Genomic DNA, 20,207 nt, shown 5'->3' with positions numbered 1-20,207 from the left:
AGTCCTGCTGTCACAAGCAGAGCGACGTTCGCCACTTTCTTCTCGAGGTATTGCACTGATAGTCGTCGTCCCCCCTCTTATTGATTTTCAATTAGCCGGCGCTTTAGCCTACTTTCGCAGCTACTTCAAGTTTACCATTCACAACAACAACAAAAAAAGAAGCCTACCAATCATGCAACATTTTACCGGCATGCAACTTTGGTACTCAGAGTACCGCACCTTCTCCGGCATCCACACTCCCTTTCTGCGAGCAGAGTGTAGATCGCTCGATCACGATCGATAAATGGACGGGCACATCTACTTAGTCGACGACCTTTGAACATCGCGTGGGAATCCTCAGTCCAGCACCAACTAAAAAAATGATACATTTCCAGCAAAATCTGCCGGGGGACGACCAGCCACATTAGCACCCCCTCGTGCGAAGAGCGCCTCGTACTAATATGGGAGTCGTAAAAAAATAGCGCGCAATTTCCCTTCACTTTTGGGGGTGGAATTACGACGCTTAAGTTTTGCTGATCGGTTTAGTTATGATTTTACGAGCTGCGCTCGTCATGTAACTTGACGTCACTTTTTGACAGCAAAACCTCCAACATTTAATCAATCTGACATTTTTTCGGCTCTGCATTGAGTCAGATTCGGTAGTTCACGACGTGTGAGCCTAATCGATTTGTGGTGTTTGGGCGGCGTAGCATTTTCAGCGAGCTTCCACAATGCGCGTTAGTCACATCGTGTTAGGTTTAGTTCACTTTTTATTGGAAAATCCGTAACAGCTCTAACTAGATGTGGTTATATCAGTATGTGTGGAACTGATTTGCTTAATTGTTAGGTAACTCCAACTCATTGATTGAAACTTCTTTAACAAACTTTTTAAAGATCTGGCAACACTGCCAAAAGTTATGAACACGTAAGAGAACTAAATAAATAGATCTGCAAAGGCAAGACGTTGTACATTTAGATGAAAATGACTTACAGAACCTTATTTTTTCAATTGCCGATGTGTATTTGAAGAGCTTTTTGATAAGCTCAATTTTTCACACATCTGGCAACACTGTCCTGAGCTATCGTGACTTAAGTGGAATTTATATAATTTTTCTGGACCCGATGTCATACATTTGGTTAAAATGACTTCCAGAACAACATTTCATAACACGGATAGAAATCCTGTAAGCAAATCCGTTAACTCTATGTTGTCGAATTTGTAAACATTAAAATGTTTCCAAAGTCTTTAAACATTTTTCCAATTTTGAGCAACAATGATGTCGATTTTGAAAAAGCTCAAATCAGAAATTTTTCTGGTACTTTTGCACCCGACCCTCTCCGATTTCAATGAAATTTTTAGACATGTTATCCTAGGCCTATATAAGCAATTTTTGTGAATATGGAGCCAATTGTACTCGAAAATGGCATTTGAGAAGGGCGTAAGTAATTTAAATATTTTTGTATTTTGTAATTTAAAAATTACTGTAACTCAAAGCCGTTGCATCGTATCAAAAAGTGGTCAAAGACAAACTTGTAGGAAATCGGACGAGCTTTCTGAAAAAATACACTGAAAAAAAAATACACGCCACTTCCATGAGATTTTTAAATTTTTAAGTTTAAAATTCAAATTTGAAGGTGATGTCACGATTTTTTTCGTTCAAATTTTTTGTGAAAATAGCTTAAAATGTGTCAAAAAGACTAACGAAAAATGCAGGATGGTATGTCTTTCCTAAAAGAATACAAAAATAATTTTCTGAAACAGTTTTTTTTGAAAAGTGGTCTAAACGTCAAAATTTTCAGAATCTGATAGTGGGAATCGATTCCCCAGACAATTTTACATAAAAGTCTCCATATTGACCATTGTGCTCTGTCCAATCCTTGTAAAGATACAGCGGTTTTAAAAATAAAAATGTTGAAAAAATTGGTTATTTGATGGTTTTTTGCAATTTCTAAATGACAGACTTGATTTTTCAGTCTCGAAAATATTTTTACCGGAAAGCTCGTCCAATTCCCGCCCTTCTCAAATGTCGTTTTCGAGTACAATTGGCTCCATATACACAAAAATGGCTTATATAGGCCTAGGATAACATGTCTAAAAAGTTTCATTGAAATCGGAGAGGGTCAGGTACAAAAGTACCAGAAAAAATCCTGATTTGAGCTGGAATTGCTCGTACAGCGAAATCGAAAAAAAAATTGTCGATTTAAGGAAATATTCTCGAAAAAATGTAATTAATAAGGTTTTTTTTGTTTTTCATGGTTACTAACCAACTAAAATAAAAATCAAGTTATATCTATAAATCATTCAAATGTAATCACGATTTCCTATCCGTTTAAATCGGACGTAAGCCACAACTATTGTTAACGCAAACGCACCCATATCTGAGAAAATCCTTCACGAAAACCTTTTAAAACCACTGAAACTACCCCTGAACATGACGCACATTTGTTGCGCAACAAAAGTGCTCCATTTCCAGCCCACAATTTACTGGTTTGACGTTTTAACGCTAATCCGACCTCGAATGACCAACGACTTAGTACATCGTAACGCTTAAAATCCCTAATAAATTCATCGCTTTGCGCTGCGCGGCTGTCGAAATGGTTAAAAGTACACCCCTATTCAATAATGAAGAGGTTGATTTTCCCACGCATTTTCACACCTTTCCACGCGGCGCTTTGAGTAGCTGTCGATTTTCCGAGCGAGACGTTTAAAATCTCATTAAACTTGGCCAAACTTTGACAGGGCTGGCTCATATATACTTAAATAGTAGCATCATGTCGGATCACTTGTTGGGTTGTGCAACCCCGTCGTGGGATAAACTGGCCCAGTTTTTCGATTGTTGGGTCGGCGGTCATCGGTTGAGAGCGGACTGTGTTTGGGCGGGTTTCCATCGCGCACGGTGGGGTAATTTTGGGCAAAATTTGGACTTAAAGTTTAAATTTATCCACATTTCAACGAATCATTTCTGCGGTTAACTTTGCAAGGTGGGTCTGGCCAGTGTTTACATTGATGTTGTTAGATATTAACTCAGCATTTTACATGATGCTTTTACGCAAGTCTAGTCACTACGAACATTCTCATCACGTTGGCCAGCCCTACTGCGTAAAGTTAACCGGAGAGATGTTTCGTTGAACGCTTAGGATAATATTTAAAAAGTTTTGCAATATTTTTTTAAAATGAAAATTATGACCTGCCCAACTGTTCCAAACCCTCACCGCTCTTTGGGGTGTTTACCTGGCCGAGGAGAGTCCAGCCGTAATGAATGGACGAAAGTGGAAAAACCTTCAACGGAGGTCGCCGTCTCGAAGGCTGGCTTCTCTTTCGAGGCTAATTAGCAACCATTTTTCCCGCAACCGAGCGCGCGCGCGTTAATGGTTGCATTATATTCAAAGTGGAATCTGCCTAAAACGAATAGGCTTTCGGGTGTTGGTAATTGAAAATGTTATAATTTATTGCTACAGCGCGACTCGGATAGCTGGCAGACATTCCCACAACGAGCTCGGACAGTCGGAAACTGTCATCGTGTAGCGAAATTTGAGTCAACTCTGGGTACGGCACAACAATCGGTTGAATTTATGAACGAGCATTGTTCGGCTGCTGCGGGTTGTCAGAAAAAAAAGGTTGAGCTGGAATTGCACCTGCAGCATAACTGCTCCAGATGTCTTTCACTTGTATTACCGTTTTATTTTTGTCTGGTTGAGCACGATGTTCCGACTTGTAAAATTCAAATTAAATTAGCTGGTCTCGTTAGCATCGTGGCTTTCTGAAGAAAGCCGCGACTTTCTACCACAGTTGGATTCTGGTTTATTGTTTGCAAAATTGACAGAAATAAAGCGGTGAATTTATGATTCTTTGGGGAAATTAAGATTAAGCGCCTGATAGCAATCTAGACATTAGTTATTTGGGTGGAAATTTTCGCCAATTTAAATTTACAGTTATTTAAATTAGAAATGTAGCAAAAAAGCACGCTCATTTGCATACAATTTGCGCGCAAATGACATATCACACCTTGTCACCAATACATCTTTAGTTTTGACGCGTCGCTGTACGATGCTGCTCATCCAAAGAAATTGTATTATTCTTCTTCCAAAATTTGTGCTTGCTTGGACTCAGAGAAATATTTCAAAAATAGATTAACTCGCCTGGGACAAATTGCTCCATTTCAATTAAAAATCCAAATTCCAAAGCCTCTTAATTTTAATTTTTAAAATCTGAAACCAAAAAAAAAGGTTTCCATTGGGGCATTAGATTAAGTAGCCACCACCATCATCTGGGAACAAACCATCAGCAAACGCCATCTTTTCTGCCAGTTTGAAGGTGCCTATTTAATTGGATTAAGTCCATCACTCAAAGTCGCACAGCAGCGGCAGCAGTAGTGTCACTTCCAAGGCGGTTTGTTTACATTTCGTTTGTTTTGATTTCGCACGCGCCGCGTCGTCTCGTCTGCGATAAGTTAATGGCTGATGTCACGCAAGAATTAATCTTGGTTTTTTAGTGGACATGACGATTTTTTGAGGAAAGTTGAACGAAGTTGAAACAATGCACCACTGAATGAATTACGATTTATTTAGGTTTTTGTGCTCTATCCGAATTGTGGGTGGAACTTTAATGTGTTCATTATATGGAAAATGGGAGCTAAAATATTCAATTGTTTAAGCTAAATGTGCGTGATTCTGTACAGTTTAGCGGAGAGGTGTTAACGCACTTATCACAAAATAAAACTGGAGCGAGCGATATGGTTTTAGAACCGGATTGCATATCTCTTGAAAATAAATTTTACGTGGCATTGTTTTCTTTTGTTTGGATGTTTTGAATTTCCCCCGGAATATTTTAATTTAAAAGTTAAATATAGTTCTTCACAACAATTATCTATTAAAACATCTATAATTAAAGGCCCTTCTGATCTTATTAATTTTTGATATAAGGTACCTTTCCTCGGCAATTACTTTATTACCGATTAGTCACACACGTTGTGCTCTCATTACGAGCATCGCACACTGCTCAATTTCCTCGGTGAGCTTTAAATTTGGTTATAAAATTATCCACAACCCCTTTCACTCTGGCAACACTGCCAAAAACACACTCTCAGTTCTCCCCGCTCAAACTATCCAACTGCTTTCCAGTTGCAATTGCAATTCTCCAATTCTCACTCTCTTTCTCTCTGGGTCTATGCAATTGCACCATGCTTTCCATGTTTTGATCCATTCCTTCGCGGCTCAAAACTTCCGCTGCTCAATTTGAATGCTGCTGTTGTTGTTTATGCTGGAGCATCACACCGTGGGATAGAGCCTCCTCCGCTGCTCTTCTGGAGAGTGAAGACTTGGCGTCGTCTGACTCAGCGGTGGCTCCCCCGGTTTGGCGGCGTCAGTCTTGGCGCACCAACCCAAGCCAGCGGTCGCGGTTTTGGGCAGTCGTGGGTTTTTTGTTTTGTTTTGTTGTTGTTTCAGTTTGTTTTTGTTTGCGCGATTAATTGAAGTTGGATATCTTGATGAAAATTGCATGGAATATGAACGGAGTTGCAGCTGCTGGAGTGATAATTTGATCTTAACATAAATCAGTGTTTATTTTGAACGATTGATGTCAACACTTTTTTTAGCAATCTTTAATTCTAATCATACTTTAAATTTTTTAGTTTATTCAAAAAAATTAATCATCGTTCAAAATACTAATGCTAAAATAGCAAAAAAAATATAGTGAATTTTTGACTTAATATGATTATCGAAACTTTTGTGTAATGGACTATATAATGGACTGATGAAAAAACAAGTGAAAAATATGTGAACTTTTGAGAAAAGAGTGCCACAGGGTACCAACAAATTGTTTTAAGTGTGTGTGATTACAACCAAAAATTGCAAAATGAGCGAAGGATTATTCGAACATTCTAACTTGGTTGAAGCCAAGTTTGTTCAATCGATAAGCAATATGGAATATTTTATAACCAGTTGAGTATTGTTGTTGTTGTTGCTCTAAACTAACATCTAGTCCAACTTTACATTACTTTAACATTTCACTTTATATTTTTTTTACATTTATCTAACTATTTAAAGAATGTAATCTGCAAAAAAAAACTTTGAATTACTAACAAAATTATCTTATTGTAAACTTATTTTTAATGAACATTTGAGAGACACTAATTGAATTAAAATGACCCTGTACAGGCCTAAATGACTAATCACGGCTTTGTAGCATAGATTAAAAATATTGTTAATGAGAAACCAGAATTAAACAAATATTTTTCAAAAGATAATTCTGCGGAAATCAACCCAAAAGTGTATTAATCGAATTTTTTAAGCAATTAAACTTACAGAACCTTCAACTTCAAATTTTAATGAAAAAAGTGAAAATTCTTTGATACATTTCCTATTCATCATACAATTTTGCGGACTGTTCATAAAAAATGGGCATGTAATAAAATCGGTAATCTGTATCATGAAATTGGATTTTCTGATCGATGGGGAGTCTTCAGCAAAGTTGTAGGTTATGATTATTTCCGTAACAAAAACTTTTTGAAAAAAAAGAAAACAGAAAAAGAATTTACGATTTTTTATTTGACTTTTTACCATTATAGATTTAATTCTCGAAATGGTGGAAAATCTGATAACAAAGATATGATTTTTTAGGAAAAAAATAATAATTTTAGGAGAAAAAACTCAAAAGTATCGTTAAACGAATTTAAAAAATAAGATACAAAATGAATTGAAGTGCAAAGCAATCAAAATTGATTTTTTTTTATAAGGTGCACCGTTTTTAAGTTGTAGTAATTTTAAGATCAGCTTTCTCGAAAAATGTTCAAATTTTTGCAATTTCCTGTTAATAAACACTTACCATTTTTGAGTGTGTTACGTAAAACTGTCCAAAGAATCCAATGAAAATATTTTCTGACTTATTCTATTTGGTCCAGACACCGTCAAACGGCATTTTAAAGTTTCATTCGACCTTTTCAAATGTTAGGCATGATTTTTCGGTTTTTATACTATTTTCGGTGTAGGCTGTTTTCAAATGGAATTGCTTTATATCAATAATTTTGAAATTTAAATATCTAGCCTCACACTTGAAAATGCCAAAATAAGTGGTTTCAGCAATTTCAAATTTATTTTAATTGAAAAAAACTGAGAAAACTCATTTCTCATCAAACTTAAGCTTTGAAAAGCTGTCAACAATCAACAATCAAATTGTTGATCCGAAATAGAAAAAGGAAAAAAGAAAATTTTCTCAGCTTTTCAAAATTTTGTTTTGTTTTTTTTTTCAATTTAAAAATATGTCATGTTTTTAAATTGCGAAAAAAACTAAACATTTTTCGGAATAAAACACCTAATGCCTATTATTTGAAAACGGTGTACTTAATAAAAAAATATGTTTAAGTCATCTTTGGTTGCAAATTTGATTTTGCAAACCAAATTTTTGTCATTTTGTTTGGCATTTTATTTTTTTTCCAAAAACCTTTTTTTCAAAAACTTGTGCCTCTGCTACAAAATTTTACACCATCCTAAACTCTAACGCAAAAGTTGCCTTTCTAAGTGCATTTAAACATCAACTTTAAAAAAACACCAACACTAACCGAGGACACCAGAAATAGATCTGAAATTCATTCTCAAGATAATGATTTTCGTATAATCACAAGCTGCAAAATTGTATCAAGCTTTCAAAGATCAAAGTTTCATTTAAAAATAATAAAAAATCTAAATAATACGCGAAATTCTCAAAATTTACTTTATTTGAAACTACCTTTCTTTTGAATGAATGAAATATTTCAACTCTTCTTTAAACACTTCTAAAAAAGTAAATTTATTTTATGTGGGATAGTATGATAAACATTTTTCATTTCAAAATGGTAATTGGAGGTTTGTATGACAACGTCAAATACAAAGTTTCAAATAAAAGCACAGACTTAAAGATATGAATTGTTTTGTTAGTAGTTTATGCAACAAGTTGCAAAAAGAGGATTTTTTCAGCACGAGTCGTACATTTATCCAACGAGGTTCACCGAGTTGGATAAATACGAAGAGTGCTGAAAAAATCAAGTTTTGCAACGAGTTCCATACAACATTTTTTGCAATTCCAAAAAACACACACTGAGTGAAATTTTATGTCAAATTTTCATGTATTTTGTCAATAAATCGTTTAAATCAAAAAAATGTTGAAAAGTGTTACTTTTCGAAACATGTGCTGAAAAGTTCAACTTTTCAGCACCCATTTGAGTGCTGAAAAGTAGAACTTTTCAGCATTTATTTTGAAAAGTGTTGCTATTCGATTCTGTTATTTTTGGTACAGAAAAGTAGGCTATTTCGTCGTTAAAGAATGACAGGAAAAGTAAGTAGTTTCACGACGGAATTGCAAAAAAAATCAAGTTTTGCAACGAATTCCATACAACATTTTTTGCAATTCCAAAAAACACACCCTGAGTGAAATTTTATGTCAAATTTTCATGTATTTTGTCAATAAATCGTTTGAATCAAAAAATGTTGAAAGGTGTTACTTTTCAGCATTTATTTTGAAAAGTGTTGCTATTCGATTCTGTTATTTTTGGTACAGAAAAGTAGGCTATTTCGTCGTTCAAGAATGACAGGAAAAGTAAGTTTTTGACAGCCTACACTGAAATTAAAGAAAAGTGTATTTTTATCCACCTGAATTTCATTATGTTTTTTATAAAATAAGATTAAAAACTGCAAAATACATATTTAATGTTAATGTAAAGCAAGCATTTTCAACTCACCCAAATTTGTTTACGCAAACCCCTTTTTCATTCGCACTATCACCGCCGCCGGGACCAATTTCATACTTCATACCCAACCGTCAATATTATCTGATCTCTGCGAATGCGGCTGCTGCTCGCAAACGGTTATTTTCTATATCAAATTATTCCCCCCGTGCTTACGAAATAATTACTCACCTGATTTTGCCAGCTTTTCGTGGCATACCTTAACACTGCTGTTCGGCTCAATGTATCATTGTTTACATCAATTTCCCTTCGAATTTTGATAATCTTTGCACGGCGAAACAACCCTCGCATGTAACCCCATAACCATCCAAAGTGGCGGTTGTGGGGTTTTGAGAGCGCATTGCAATTAATTTAACTTTCTTTCTTATTTTGTGTAAGATTTGATTTGAGTGTCACCCTCTTTATTTATTTTTTCTTGTTCTTTGTTTTGATTTATTTTCTATTATTTTCTAAGATTGATGCACATTAAGAGTTAATACAAATAGACGTAACTCTACAATTTCCAAGTTCATTGAACAAATTCTGTAAATCGCAGCAAAAAAAATCTCAAGGAAGCATGTAAACTTTTAAGTTCGTGGGAAACTTACGTCCATTTGTCTGTCCGATGGCGTCATTTACGACCGCACTTTGCAGAAATCTCAACCGTTCCAAACGTCTCAATTTAAGTCCATTGAAGTGCTCTTTAGACGATCAATTAAGTGGGGGGTGGAGCAGAAGGCACCTGAAAATGCTCTACTTTGTGCAAACACAACCCTCAACAGGTGCGAAAATGTGCGGCGGCCCGCGTAGATCGTGAACAATTATCCGGATCGGCTTCAGGTCATAACTAGAGGGGCTTGTTCGCGGACTTTTTTGTATGCAAATTATTTGCGCGCGCGAAGAAATGATGAAATCAGTGGAACTGGCGCGGAAATTACACGACTCGGTATGATAGAAACTGCCGACAACCACCGACTACGACTGCTTGGAAAGTGCCTTCGATAACGCAAGTTACGCACAACAATCGCTCTGCCTTTGAGGGGAGATCATGAGTAATGCCGTCTCGCCCTCGTCGGGGCCAGAAGCGAATCGATCTCCGTCCTCCGACTACGAGGTGTTTGATTTTGAGGACTTTGACGGGGATTATCCGTACCAGAGGATCCCGCAGAACGGAAGCTTCCAGGACGAGGAGGACGATGAAGAGTTGGACGGAATTGGAACCCCGCTAAATCTGGAACTAGCTCAACTACTTAATCAAGGAATTGTGTCCAAAGCGAAAGCCAACTTTGGAATTTCGAAAAATATTGAAACTTTAGAAAAAAGTACCGTAGAGCTGTCGGAATCGACCAGTAGTCCGAAGCGAAAACCTAAGGAATCGCCGAGTGCTTCGTCCTCGTACAAGCGCGATCCGGATCTGTACCTGAGACGTAACGATGACGACGACAGTTCCGGCAACGAAGAAGAAGTTGACTTTGTCAACATCCCTAGACGGGACGAAGCGGTCTTCGAGAACGGTTCCACCGAGCAGTCCCCCCTGTTCGCCAACGGACCATTCCGGTACACCGAACCGACCACATCGTTCCACTCGGCGTTCGGCTACGACAACGAGCAGATGATGTTCGAAGGTATTTCGTAGTAGAGTTTGCTCTGTAGATGTGCGCGCGTGCTTCAACCTTTACCTTTTCCTTTGCAACAGCTTCTTTCCGTAGATTTGTATTAGTTTCGACCCCTCATCAACCCAACCCCGTTGGGGTGGACCTCAACATATCCGACCCGTAACGCCCCCCCTGACAAGCTTTCCAACTGCGGGGTCATCCAGCTGGGATCAAGCTTGGCGGTCAATGTTCAAGCGAAAACCCCATTTCCTCCAGCGAAATTGATTATTTCAAGTCGTCGGAATGCAACGGAAAGCTCCACCTTCTCAAACTCTCTGTGGCTGTGAGAAGCCTTAAACCCGGTTCGAACGGTACTACCTCTCCAACTCTATGCAAAAATATGTAGGTTACAGCGCCAGGTTTGACGTGACACTTCAATTGAAACCTTATCGATTGGCTAAGGCGAGAGAGTCCGGGGCCTGAAACATGATAAATTGTCCGTTTATTTATGTTTTTCCTCGGCTGCAGCAGCTGGAGGAGATGGTCGAGGATCGTCTTCGTCGGGTCGGAGTCAGTATTGTACCGCTATCGAGTAGAGGAGGGAGGTTGTTGATGTGTATATCAATCAATTTTCCATGATCGATCGTAAATGGTCATGGTTTTTCTTGGATGGCACGCAGATTGATTTCCAGTTTCTTTTTTTTACTAGCTGGAAAATAGGTTTATTGCCTTCGGGGTGGTTTGAAAGGTGATTGAAGGAAGACATTGAACTTGAAGAGTTTGTGCAGGAATCTGCTAAAAATTAAGTTTTGCTTTCAAAACTATTTTATCTTTCATAGTCTCCGTTTTTTTTTTGAATTTCAAAAGTGTTGCCAACTTTGATTCAATTTGCGGTAATAACATGTTCAAAAGATTTATTTTACCGAACACACAAAACTGATTATGATGTCTAATAAATCTTTGAAGGAATATTATTGAAATTCTCAAATAAGTTATTTTAATGCTTGTAAACGGCAAATCTGTAGCTTGAACATTTTTACATTTTGTTAGAAATTTGAAGTGTTCAATTTAGTAAATTTTAACTTTGAAAAAAAAAGTACAAATCATTCAAATTAACTAAAAAACGTTACTTAATCCACCCTTAGCTGGTTGGCACCTTCCTTCCTCACATTTAAAGGATGCTATTCAAAATAGACACAAAAGTGCGGCGTTTTTTAGTTTTCTATCAATTTGACTCATTATTCATGCCACTAGATTGGGTAGTCAGATTTTCATATTGCAGGGCGATCCGGACAACGTTTTCATCAAAATATCTAGGATCCGGCCTCCAAAAAGTGCATAAGTAACACTTAAGTGCTTATAACTTTTGATAGGGTTGTCAGATCTTCAATGTCTTGGACGCGTTGGACAGGTATTTTAAATACCTTTCTAAAAATGTATAACATGACGGGGTTTCTTACAAAAACCACCCTTTTTACGATCTTCCGAACTTAAGTCAAAATCGTTTTTTAGCATAACTTTTGAAGTACTTAACTAAACTGCATAATTTTTAATAGCGACTTATGGGACACCAAGACGGATCGAATGAGGTCCAAATTGGTGAAGACAGTCCGGAGATAAACGTGTGACATTTTTTTGATCAACATCCCACCACACACACAGACATTTGCTCAGAATTTGATTCTGAGTCGAGTATATGAAGGTCTAGACGCTAATTGAGAAGTTCTTTTAAATACCTTTTCTCAAAATGTATAACATGGGGGGAGATATTTTTAGGATATCAAAATCTGACAAATACCAATTTTTTTAAAAGTGAAATCGAATCGAAAGGTAGATTACCTTATTTTTGATAATCGTATCATTCTCAAGTTACAGCTTCGTTTAGGTATACATTTTGTTTTTTTAAATGGTTTTTGAGCATAAAAATAATTTCTAAAAGAAAAGTATCTCTGAAACAAAAGCTTAGAAACTATCCTACATTTTTCTCTCCAATACATTAAGATTAGGCAATTATTTTCTTTGATACAGCCTCAAAAAGAATTCGGATCGATAACAATGATTTTTTTCTGAATGTCACTTGATTAGTCTGTAATTTACAACTAACGATACTCGAAAAAAATTGGTGCGATCTACAATGCAAAATTGTGTGATCTTTTCAATAAAATTAATTTCGGAATCTTAGAAGCAAGCATAACTTTTTATAAAAAGGTTTAAAAATAGATAATTCGTAAAAATTTCAGCATTTTTGCATGACTCAACCTCACCCTAAAGTATTACATATTTTAGACCGATTTATATTTTTTTCAGATTCTTATGAGGCTGTATCTCAGAAACGAATTGAACAATTTTCAAAGTTCTAGAGAGAAAATTGATGAAAATTTCTATTTTTTAGATATGCTTTTTTTCAAGATTTTTTTTAACCCCATAAAAACCTGAAATATCAAAAATTATAGCAAAAATTTTAACTTGAAAACTCTCTTCGATTGTATATTCTATTTTGCTTAAAAAATATTTTATGTAATTTTTTTGTCCAGATTTATTTATGATTTTCTAAAACAAAAATTCATATCTCCTTAACCATATTTTTCACCGCCACGCACTATGGCTTAAAATTTTTTATTTTAAATCCGCTGAAACATATCACAAAAATTGAAATGTTGAATAATACGTATTTTTGGACTATAAATTTTATTCACAAAAAGTATTTGATTATACTTTTTGTGACTAAAATTTGAAGTCCAAACATTTTTCAGTGTATGGAGACTTGTATGGAGACTTGTATGGAAAAATTAATGATGCGAAATTACTTCTTTTGACATAAGGAATGCATGAACGAAGTTTCATACAAATCAAAAAATGAAAATTTATAATCACGGAAAAAATGCAGAATGATTGATTTTTTTCACAAAAATTTGCATTTTTGAAAAAAAATTGAAAAATTGATTTTCAGTATTGTTGTTGTGTTTATTTGGTAAGTTAAAAAAATGTAAAAAAATCAGTTAGTTATTCGCTTAGGTAGGCTTGTGAAAAATTGCTTTTTTGTTTTTAAAATTCGAGAATATTCGAGCCTTTTAAAAGCAGCTGGATTTTCTGGTAAAATTATGTTTGCATTATTTTATGAAATTATGTGTAATTTTCCACGCAAAAATCTGAAGCCCATCACTATGGAGAACCTGCTTGACCGAAATGTCAAGCCTAGTTGGCTATAAGCGTTTCTTTTCTTCAACCGCCTGATAGCCGTGCGGGCTAAGACGCAGTCCTCCCCGTAAATGCTAGGTTTGATCGCCCTGCAAAAAAAAACCGTGTGTAATATTTCATGATTTTCTCACAAAAGTGATTTACATGATTTGCATGCAATTTTACCATAGATTTCTTTGTGTGCAATTTCAAACTGCAAATTGCCCTCGACGTCCCTGAGAACCTCAAAATTACTTTTCAACCGGAAAACCCCCTAATGTGAGACTTCCTCTGCCAGTGTTCGCTTCAGAATCCACAACAAAACGAGCGACCTCCAGTGCAATTTGCCACACCAAAGTGACTTTCCACGTGAGCCAATTTTCGCACCCTTGCAAGAGTGCAAGTGCCCAAAAGGGTATCCTTTTCTTCCCGTGGTCAAGACCCCACGTAATTCGATCGACGACGACCAACCGCAATCAGTCTGGGGGAGGTCAGATCGCATGGGGTCCAAGTCACGTTCGGGGAAAGAAAGCGATCTTGGGGGGCACGCAAAAAAAAGTATGAGCGCAGAAAGGTTTTTTTTTAAGATCAGTAGTAAAAACGTGATCTTGATCGAATCGCTCCACTGGCGTGGAAAGCAATCAGCTGGGCCCGTCAAAAAGGGTGACAGCCTAATGGAACTGCGAGAAATTAATCGAAGCGAACGTCGATGAATTCTGCAAAACATAAATCCTGCTAAATTCCTGATCTTGGTTCGCGGGACTCCCGTCCACTTGTTCAACCCTCGATTGCATAACATTGCTCGTAAAAAGTCAAACAAGTTCCAGTACACCACCCTTCGGGAAGGATTGAATCGCCCAGCCATGTAGGTTTGCCGCTGTAGGGCCGCAGCATCGTATAAAAACTGGAGCCCCCTTTTTCCGCGAACCAAGTCTCGGGTTCCGTTCCGTGGGAACACCCGGACCAAACCAGACCCAGACCCGGAGCGAAAGTAAAAGTAGTAAATTCTGCGGTGATATTTGGTTCGTGCGATTCAATCAGAAGGAACTCATGCAACCTGCGCGCCAAAGCCAAAGCCACTTTGCCAAGGTTTACGGATACTTTATGGTGCAGCAATTTCATAACGAGCGAGATTGAATCTTCGTCGCGGCGCCGCCGCTCCGCAATCTGCGCGTTAAGGTTGATTTACGAGTGCATCTTTATTTTTGCTGGGTGCGAGAGTTAAGTGCTGCTGACTTGTGAAGGGATTCTGTGGGACAAGCTTATGGAATTGAAAGGGAATCTCATCGAGACCTCGCCGTTGATTGGTTTTGGACAATCTTGTACCTGTGATCAAAAATTCGTTCAGTTAACATTTTTACTGGTTTGATGAATCTGATATCGAAACAGCTTCAAAGCCCTGTTTGCTACTAATGAGCAACTGTACCGCGTTGTAACTCATAAAGACCGGAATACAATAAAACGCTGGGAAAGTTCTTAAACTGAGGAAATTTAAAAGACTCCACAACGAAACAGAACAAGATGAAAAACAAAACAAAGTAATTAAGTTGAACACCGCCAACGAGCTCGAACCGACCAAGTTCTGAGAACTAATTGAATGACTAGGGGAAAAATGGTAGCGATTCGGAAAAGAAAAAATAATTAGATGAAATGCAGCTCGGAATCAGGTGCAGCGCACTCCGGAAGCTGTTTTTATTATTTTTTTATGAGCATGAACTTGATAGTTAACAAGATTTGTTTTAAGATGGAAGATTTTCCGTTCTCATTTGGGTTCTTCACAGTCGAGATGCCACTCACGTTAGATAACCCAAATCGATCGATTTTCAATTGTCGATTTCCTTACGACAGTTTTGTCTTGTATAATTGCTAAAATTTTATCCACTTCTACCTTTCGAGTGATGATGTAACGCTGCGATCGTTTTGCCTCGTGCAGGAAATTTAAACTGATTTGGCCCCAAAAACGACTCTCTTCTAGCAGTGCGCTCAGTCGCAGAGAGAACGATAATCGTCGAGGAAGCCTTATAATATAATGGCAGCGCTCCATTTGAAGCTTAACAGTGTTTATCCTGGCACTTGGCCCTACGGCAGTGCGTGGAAATATAGGGAAAAAGGAACTGCATTGTGCTTAAAAATCGATAATTGATCACTTGTTTTAATTTTAAATCGAAATTTAAAAAATTAAATAAAAATGAAAAACTAAATGCCAATATTTCAATGAAAAAAGTGTTGTAAAATGCATTGAATATTAGTTCAGTTGTTTTACATTCATTCGCAGAAACCTTCAAAAATATTTGCAACGGCCTTATAATTTTTTGAAAACAAAATAAAATCTGCCAACCAGATTTTTGAGACTACAGAAGTAAATGTGAAATTGAATTTTCGATCGAAAAGTACTTTACAGAAATTTTAATAAAATTTATCCAGACATGGCCACTTCAAGTTTAATTTCAAATAAACTTTTGCAGTTTTTCGATTTTTTAATTGTGCCCATGCCCATGAATTTTTTTTTCGAAAAGTTCGGAAAATATTCTGAAATTTCGTCTAAAGAACATTAATTACTACGCTATTTTGAAAAAAATAGTCTTGATTCCATCATTTTTTAGAATATGTTTTTCAAAAAGTTCCCAAAATTTCTCAACATTTTAAATTTGCTTAACATTGAAAATTGGACTACTAGTTGCTGAGAAACTGGCAGAAAATTTCAGGATTTTTTTTTTCAATTTGTTAACTCATTGTCATGGACATCTTAAAAAAACTGCAATTTTTTGTTAAAGTCAAGCTTTAAATAGCCATACATCGAAAACAGTGTTTTTTTTTATAAAATTCCATTTAAGTATTTTTCGATTGCAAATTCGATTTTACCTATAAAGGATTTCAGTAAAAAATCTATTTTTGCCAAAAAAATACAATTTGGGTAATTTTCCGCCAACTTACAAAAAATCGGGAAAGTTGTCTCGACCTCTCTTCGATTCTCGTGATACCTTGTCCTAAGGGGTAATTGTTGTCCCTAATCATGAATCTGAACTCAATTATTCAATAATTTGCAGCCTTAAATGGTGATGATATGGAAGTTGGGTGTCAAAGGTACTCAGAATGCTGAAAAAAAAACAAGAAAGTTTAAAAAATTTCTGTCATTTTTTGTTGCTCGACTATAAGTATTTTTGGGACATGTCATTTTATAGGAAGTTAATGTACTTTTCAAATCTGCAATAACCCAGAAAGGTCATGTTTTCATTTAAAACAAAAAAAATCACCTAAGAATTTCGTGTTTTTTTTTTTCATCTTTGCAGTGTTATTTTTAGAGTGTAACATTGTTCTTCAAAGTAGACAAGACAATTAAAAATCACATTTTGATGTATTATGGACAACAATCACGAGTTATTGTAACAATCACGAGATATTGCGATTTTACGAAAAACATCAAAAAATTTAAAATACGGATTTTGGAAAAGTATTTTTTTGGAAAAAAGTTTATTTTCAAATCTAATCTACACTATAAAGATTTTCCGTGTATCATTTTTTATGAACAGTTCTCATAAATATCTACAACGAAATGACTTTTTGGTCATAGGGAAGGCCCCCAAAAAGTTCGAGTCAAATAAAAAAATTCAAATAAAATTAATTCCACAATTCGGAGATAATCTCTCAGTTTCTTTAGTTTCTTTGATTTCTTTAGTTTCTTTAGTTTCTTTAGTTTCTTTGGTTTCTTTAGTTTCTTTAGTTTCTTTAGTTTCTTTAGTTTCTTTAGTTTCTTTAGTTTCTTTAGTTTCTTTAGTTTCTTTAGTTTCTTTAGTTTCTTTAGTTTTTTTAGTTTCTTTAGTTTCTTTAGTTTCTTTAGTTTCTTTAGTTTCTTTAGTTTCTTTAGTTTCTTTAGTTTCTTTAGTTTCTTTAGTTTCTTTAGTTTTGTTTCTTTAGTTTTTTAGTTTCTTTAGTTTTTTTAGTTTCTTTAGTTTCTTTAGTTTCTTTAGTTTCTTTAGTTTCTTTAGTTTCTTTAGTTTCTTTAGTTTCTTTAGTTTCTTTAGTTTCTTTAGTTTCTTTAGTTTCTTTAGTTTCTTTAGTTTCTTTAGTTTCTTTAGTTTCTTTAGTTTCTTTAGTTTCTTTAGTTTCTTTAATTTCTTTACTTTCTTTTGTTTCTTTAGTTTCTGTAGTTCTATTCTTTATTTTTCTCCGGGATTATTTTATAAATTTCATTTCTTTTAATAATTCAAGTCTATCCAACATAAATTCATCCACAAACCAAATTAACACCCAATTACGTCATTTTCGGAGAAAATTTCACACATTTTCGAGACCACAACACGAGTAGTTTCCCGCACCAATTTGCAAACAAATCGTGCAAACTCACCGCGGGATTCGGCGGATTGCCTCATAAATAACCACCACTGAGAGCAGCACCACAAAACACACAATAATAGAGTTGTTACCCGCGGCGGGGAAGCTGGAGAAATTCTACTAGACCAGCGGTTGAGCTCGAAGCTCGCTCGAAGAATGTTAATCAGACGGCTGACCATTTTCAACACCGCAGCAGGAGAGGTTAACCATAGGCCAGTGGCAGCTGCTGCTGCTGCGGGTTGGTTCGGAATCGATTGTATTCCGTGTGCCCAAATCTGCCGGGAAGCCTGAGGGCTGGGAAATTTCGCCTTTTCGCTAATCACTACGGAAAATGCCACACAGTTTGGGCTTTGGAAAGTTTCGAAATTTCTCCACTTTGGAGAGCACTTGGTTGGTGCAACTGCGGGTAACCCTTGACAATCCAGTTGAAATCATGTTCTTTCCATAGACTAGTTGAGGGGTAATGGTTTCGAAAATCACGATCCAATGACCAAGTTGGGTAGATTTTCGCGATCAGTTACACGGGCGCTGACAAATTCCGATGACTTTTGGCCTCCTGGACAGGTCGTTGTCGCGGTGACGGAACGTGATTCCAAGAGGGTAGCGAAAATAATGACCCCGTCGTGAACAATTTGTCACGTCGCGTGTCGTCGCGCGGTGGTTTGTTGAAGTTGTCACGGGCCTGTCCCAACCTGGTCTGGTACACTAAGTACGGTATTTAGTTTCAAACTTGAGTGCAAAAAGGTTTCGTTTTCCGCGTTGTGCGCGGTTCCAAGAATTACCACCCCTCGGTGATCGTGGTTTATGATTTGTCACAGCCACTAGACATGTGACCGAAGCGGATAATCGTGGTCGACGCGGGTGCAACAGACGGCGTAAACACTGTGATTAAGTGCGTGCTAATTGAAGCTGACTTGGCATGTCGATGAGCGTCGTGTGCCTTATGAGCTCTTCAAACGGGTTTTTAAACTTGAGAGGGAAGACACGACGCCAACAGGTTGTCGACGATGTTCGCGCGTCGAGGTAGGAATGATCATGTCGAGCATGTGTGAAATGTAGTCAGATATGTACGTACTACAGCATAACGGGGTCTTGGTTAATGGCAGGGCATGAGGTTGGCAAACGTTGGCACCAAAGCGTTGAACAACTTAATTGATTAATGTCAATTATTGACGCTTGAATTATGTTGCCTTTCAATGTTTGTTAGGTTTTCTTTCTTATATCATGTTTTTTTAACATATTTTCAAAACTTTCAAGTTTATGCTATTTTATAGCAATCCTTTTTTTTTGTACCTTTTTCTTGTGTACATTTTTTTTCCTGATTATTTGCGTCTGTCAATTCGTGAATTTTTTTTCCTGCAGTTTTACGATCTGTGGTTTAATTTTTTTAAATACTTGGAATGCTAAGTAGGGTATTTTAACCATTAGTGGACCCCCTAGTAGAGCCGAAGCACATTTTTCACAAATTTTCAATATTTTAAGCACTTTTTCATACCCCTTTGTACAAAACAATGAAATCTGAAGTCTTTTGAACAATTTTGATTATTTGTTTCATCATTTATTTGTTTTTGAGCAGAAAATAGCCATTTGAAAAAAGTTTTTTTACCTTGTTATGGATTTTTCCTATAGTGGACCCGGGTCCATAATCCGATTGTGGACCCGGGTCCACTATAGGCAAACTGTTATTTTATACCAAATTTAACTGATATTTGATGTTTTGATGCATGGTGTAGGTCTAATGATAGATATGATGAATAAAGGATGGATTTTGCTCACTTTTCATTATAGAAAATATGTTTTGTTAACAAATTTGGCTTTAAACAACAAAACCTAACAGACATTTAAAAACATTTATTTCGAAAAAGATCAGAGAAAACGTTTCAAAAACACTATAAACATAAAAATAATTAAAAAGTAATCTTGATGCAACATTTTTCCATATTAATTACATAAATGGTTGACCGAAACTAAATAATAGATTTGTTTACAGTTGCTGATAAAATCACGCATGTTTATTTAAAAAAAATGTATTGTTATTGATTTATTATCATAAAATATCATTTCAAACTGCATTTATGATGCTTCATTAAGTACAATCAACTATAGTTTTGATTAATTATAAATTTTTACGGCTTCAGCATTTTTGGTACTTTTAACATGAAAACAGCTATATTTATACTCATAATTGAAAAAAATATGCGTTTAAGTTGATTACAACAAGCATTCTTTGTATGTTTAAGAGAAACTTTTGCTTAAATACACAGTTTTCTTTTTTTTTGTAAGTTAAATTAACAGGGGTCCACTTTTGGCAAAGTTTGGATTTTCGTTGTCTTATATTGGACCCCTAAATTTTGCTCGAAAATGAGCAGTTCTTCGTTTTATTTTAGTAAAGTATTTAACTTACATTATTTCGACTTGCTGAAGTTAA

At 36.1% G+C, this 20,207-nt stretch overlaps 1 protein-coding gene and 1 long non-coding RNA gene across 6 annotated transcripts in view; both read left to right on the top strand.

Moving 5' to 3' along the window:
• LOC6033230 (trafficking kinesin-binding protein milt) overlaps positions 1 to 20,207 on the top strand; it is a 129,774-nt gene that overhangs the window by 78,998 nt on the left and 30,569 nt on the right. Inside the window, exon 1 of one of the 5 annotated variants that reach the window (XM_038254585.1) lies at positions 9,503 to 10,300. The exons of the other annotated variants lie outside the window; for them this stretch is intronic. Coding sequence (XP_038110513.1) covers positions 9,724 to 10,300 — 577 coding nt within the window. The 5' untranslated portion in view covers positions 9,503 to 9,723. Of the gene's footprint in view, positions 1 to 9,502; positions 10,301 to 20,207 lie in introns of those variants that run through there. 5 annotated transcript variants of the gene reach the window in all.
• Positions 2,104 to 9,349, top strand: LOC119767079. The gene is made up of 3 exons (XR_005277315.1): positions 2,104 to 5,507; positions 5,610 to 5,918; positions 9,232 to 9,349. It is a non-coding gene; the product is annotated as an uncharacterized LOC119767079 (long non-coding RNA).

The sequence above is a fragment of the Culex quinquefasciatus genome, chromosome 2, assembly GCF_015732765.1.
Source record: "Culex quinquefasciatus strain JHB chromosome 2, VPISU_Cqui_1.0_pri_paternal, whole genome shotgun sequence".
Lineage (NCBI taxonomy): Eukaryota > Metazoa > Arthropoda > Insecta > Diptera > Culicidae > Culex > Culex quinquefasciatus.
Note: the sequence above shows the minus strand (reverse complement) of the source record. Positions and strands in the feature narration are given on the sequence as shown.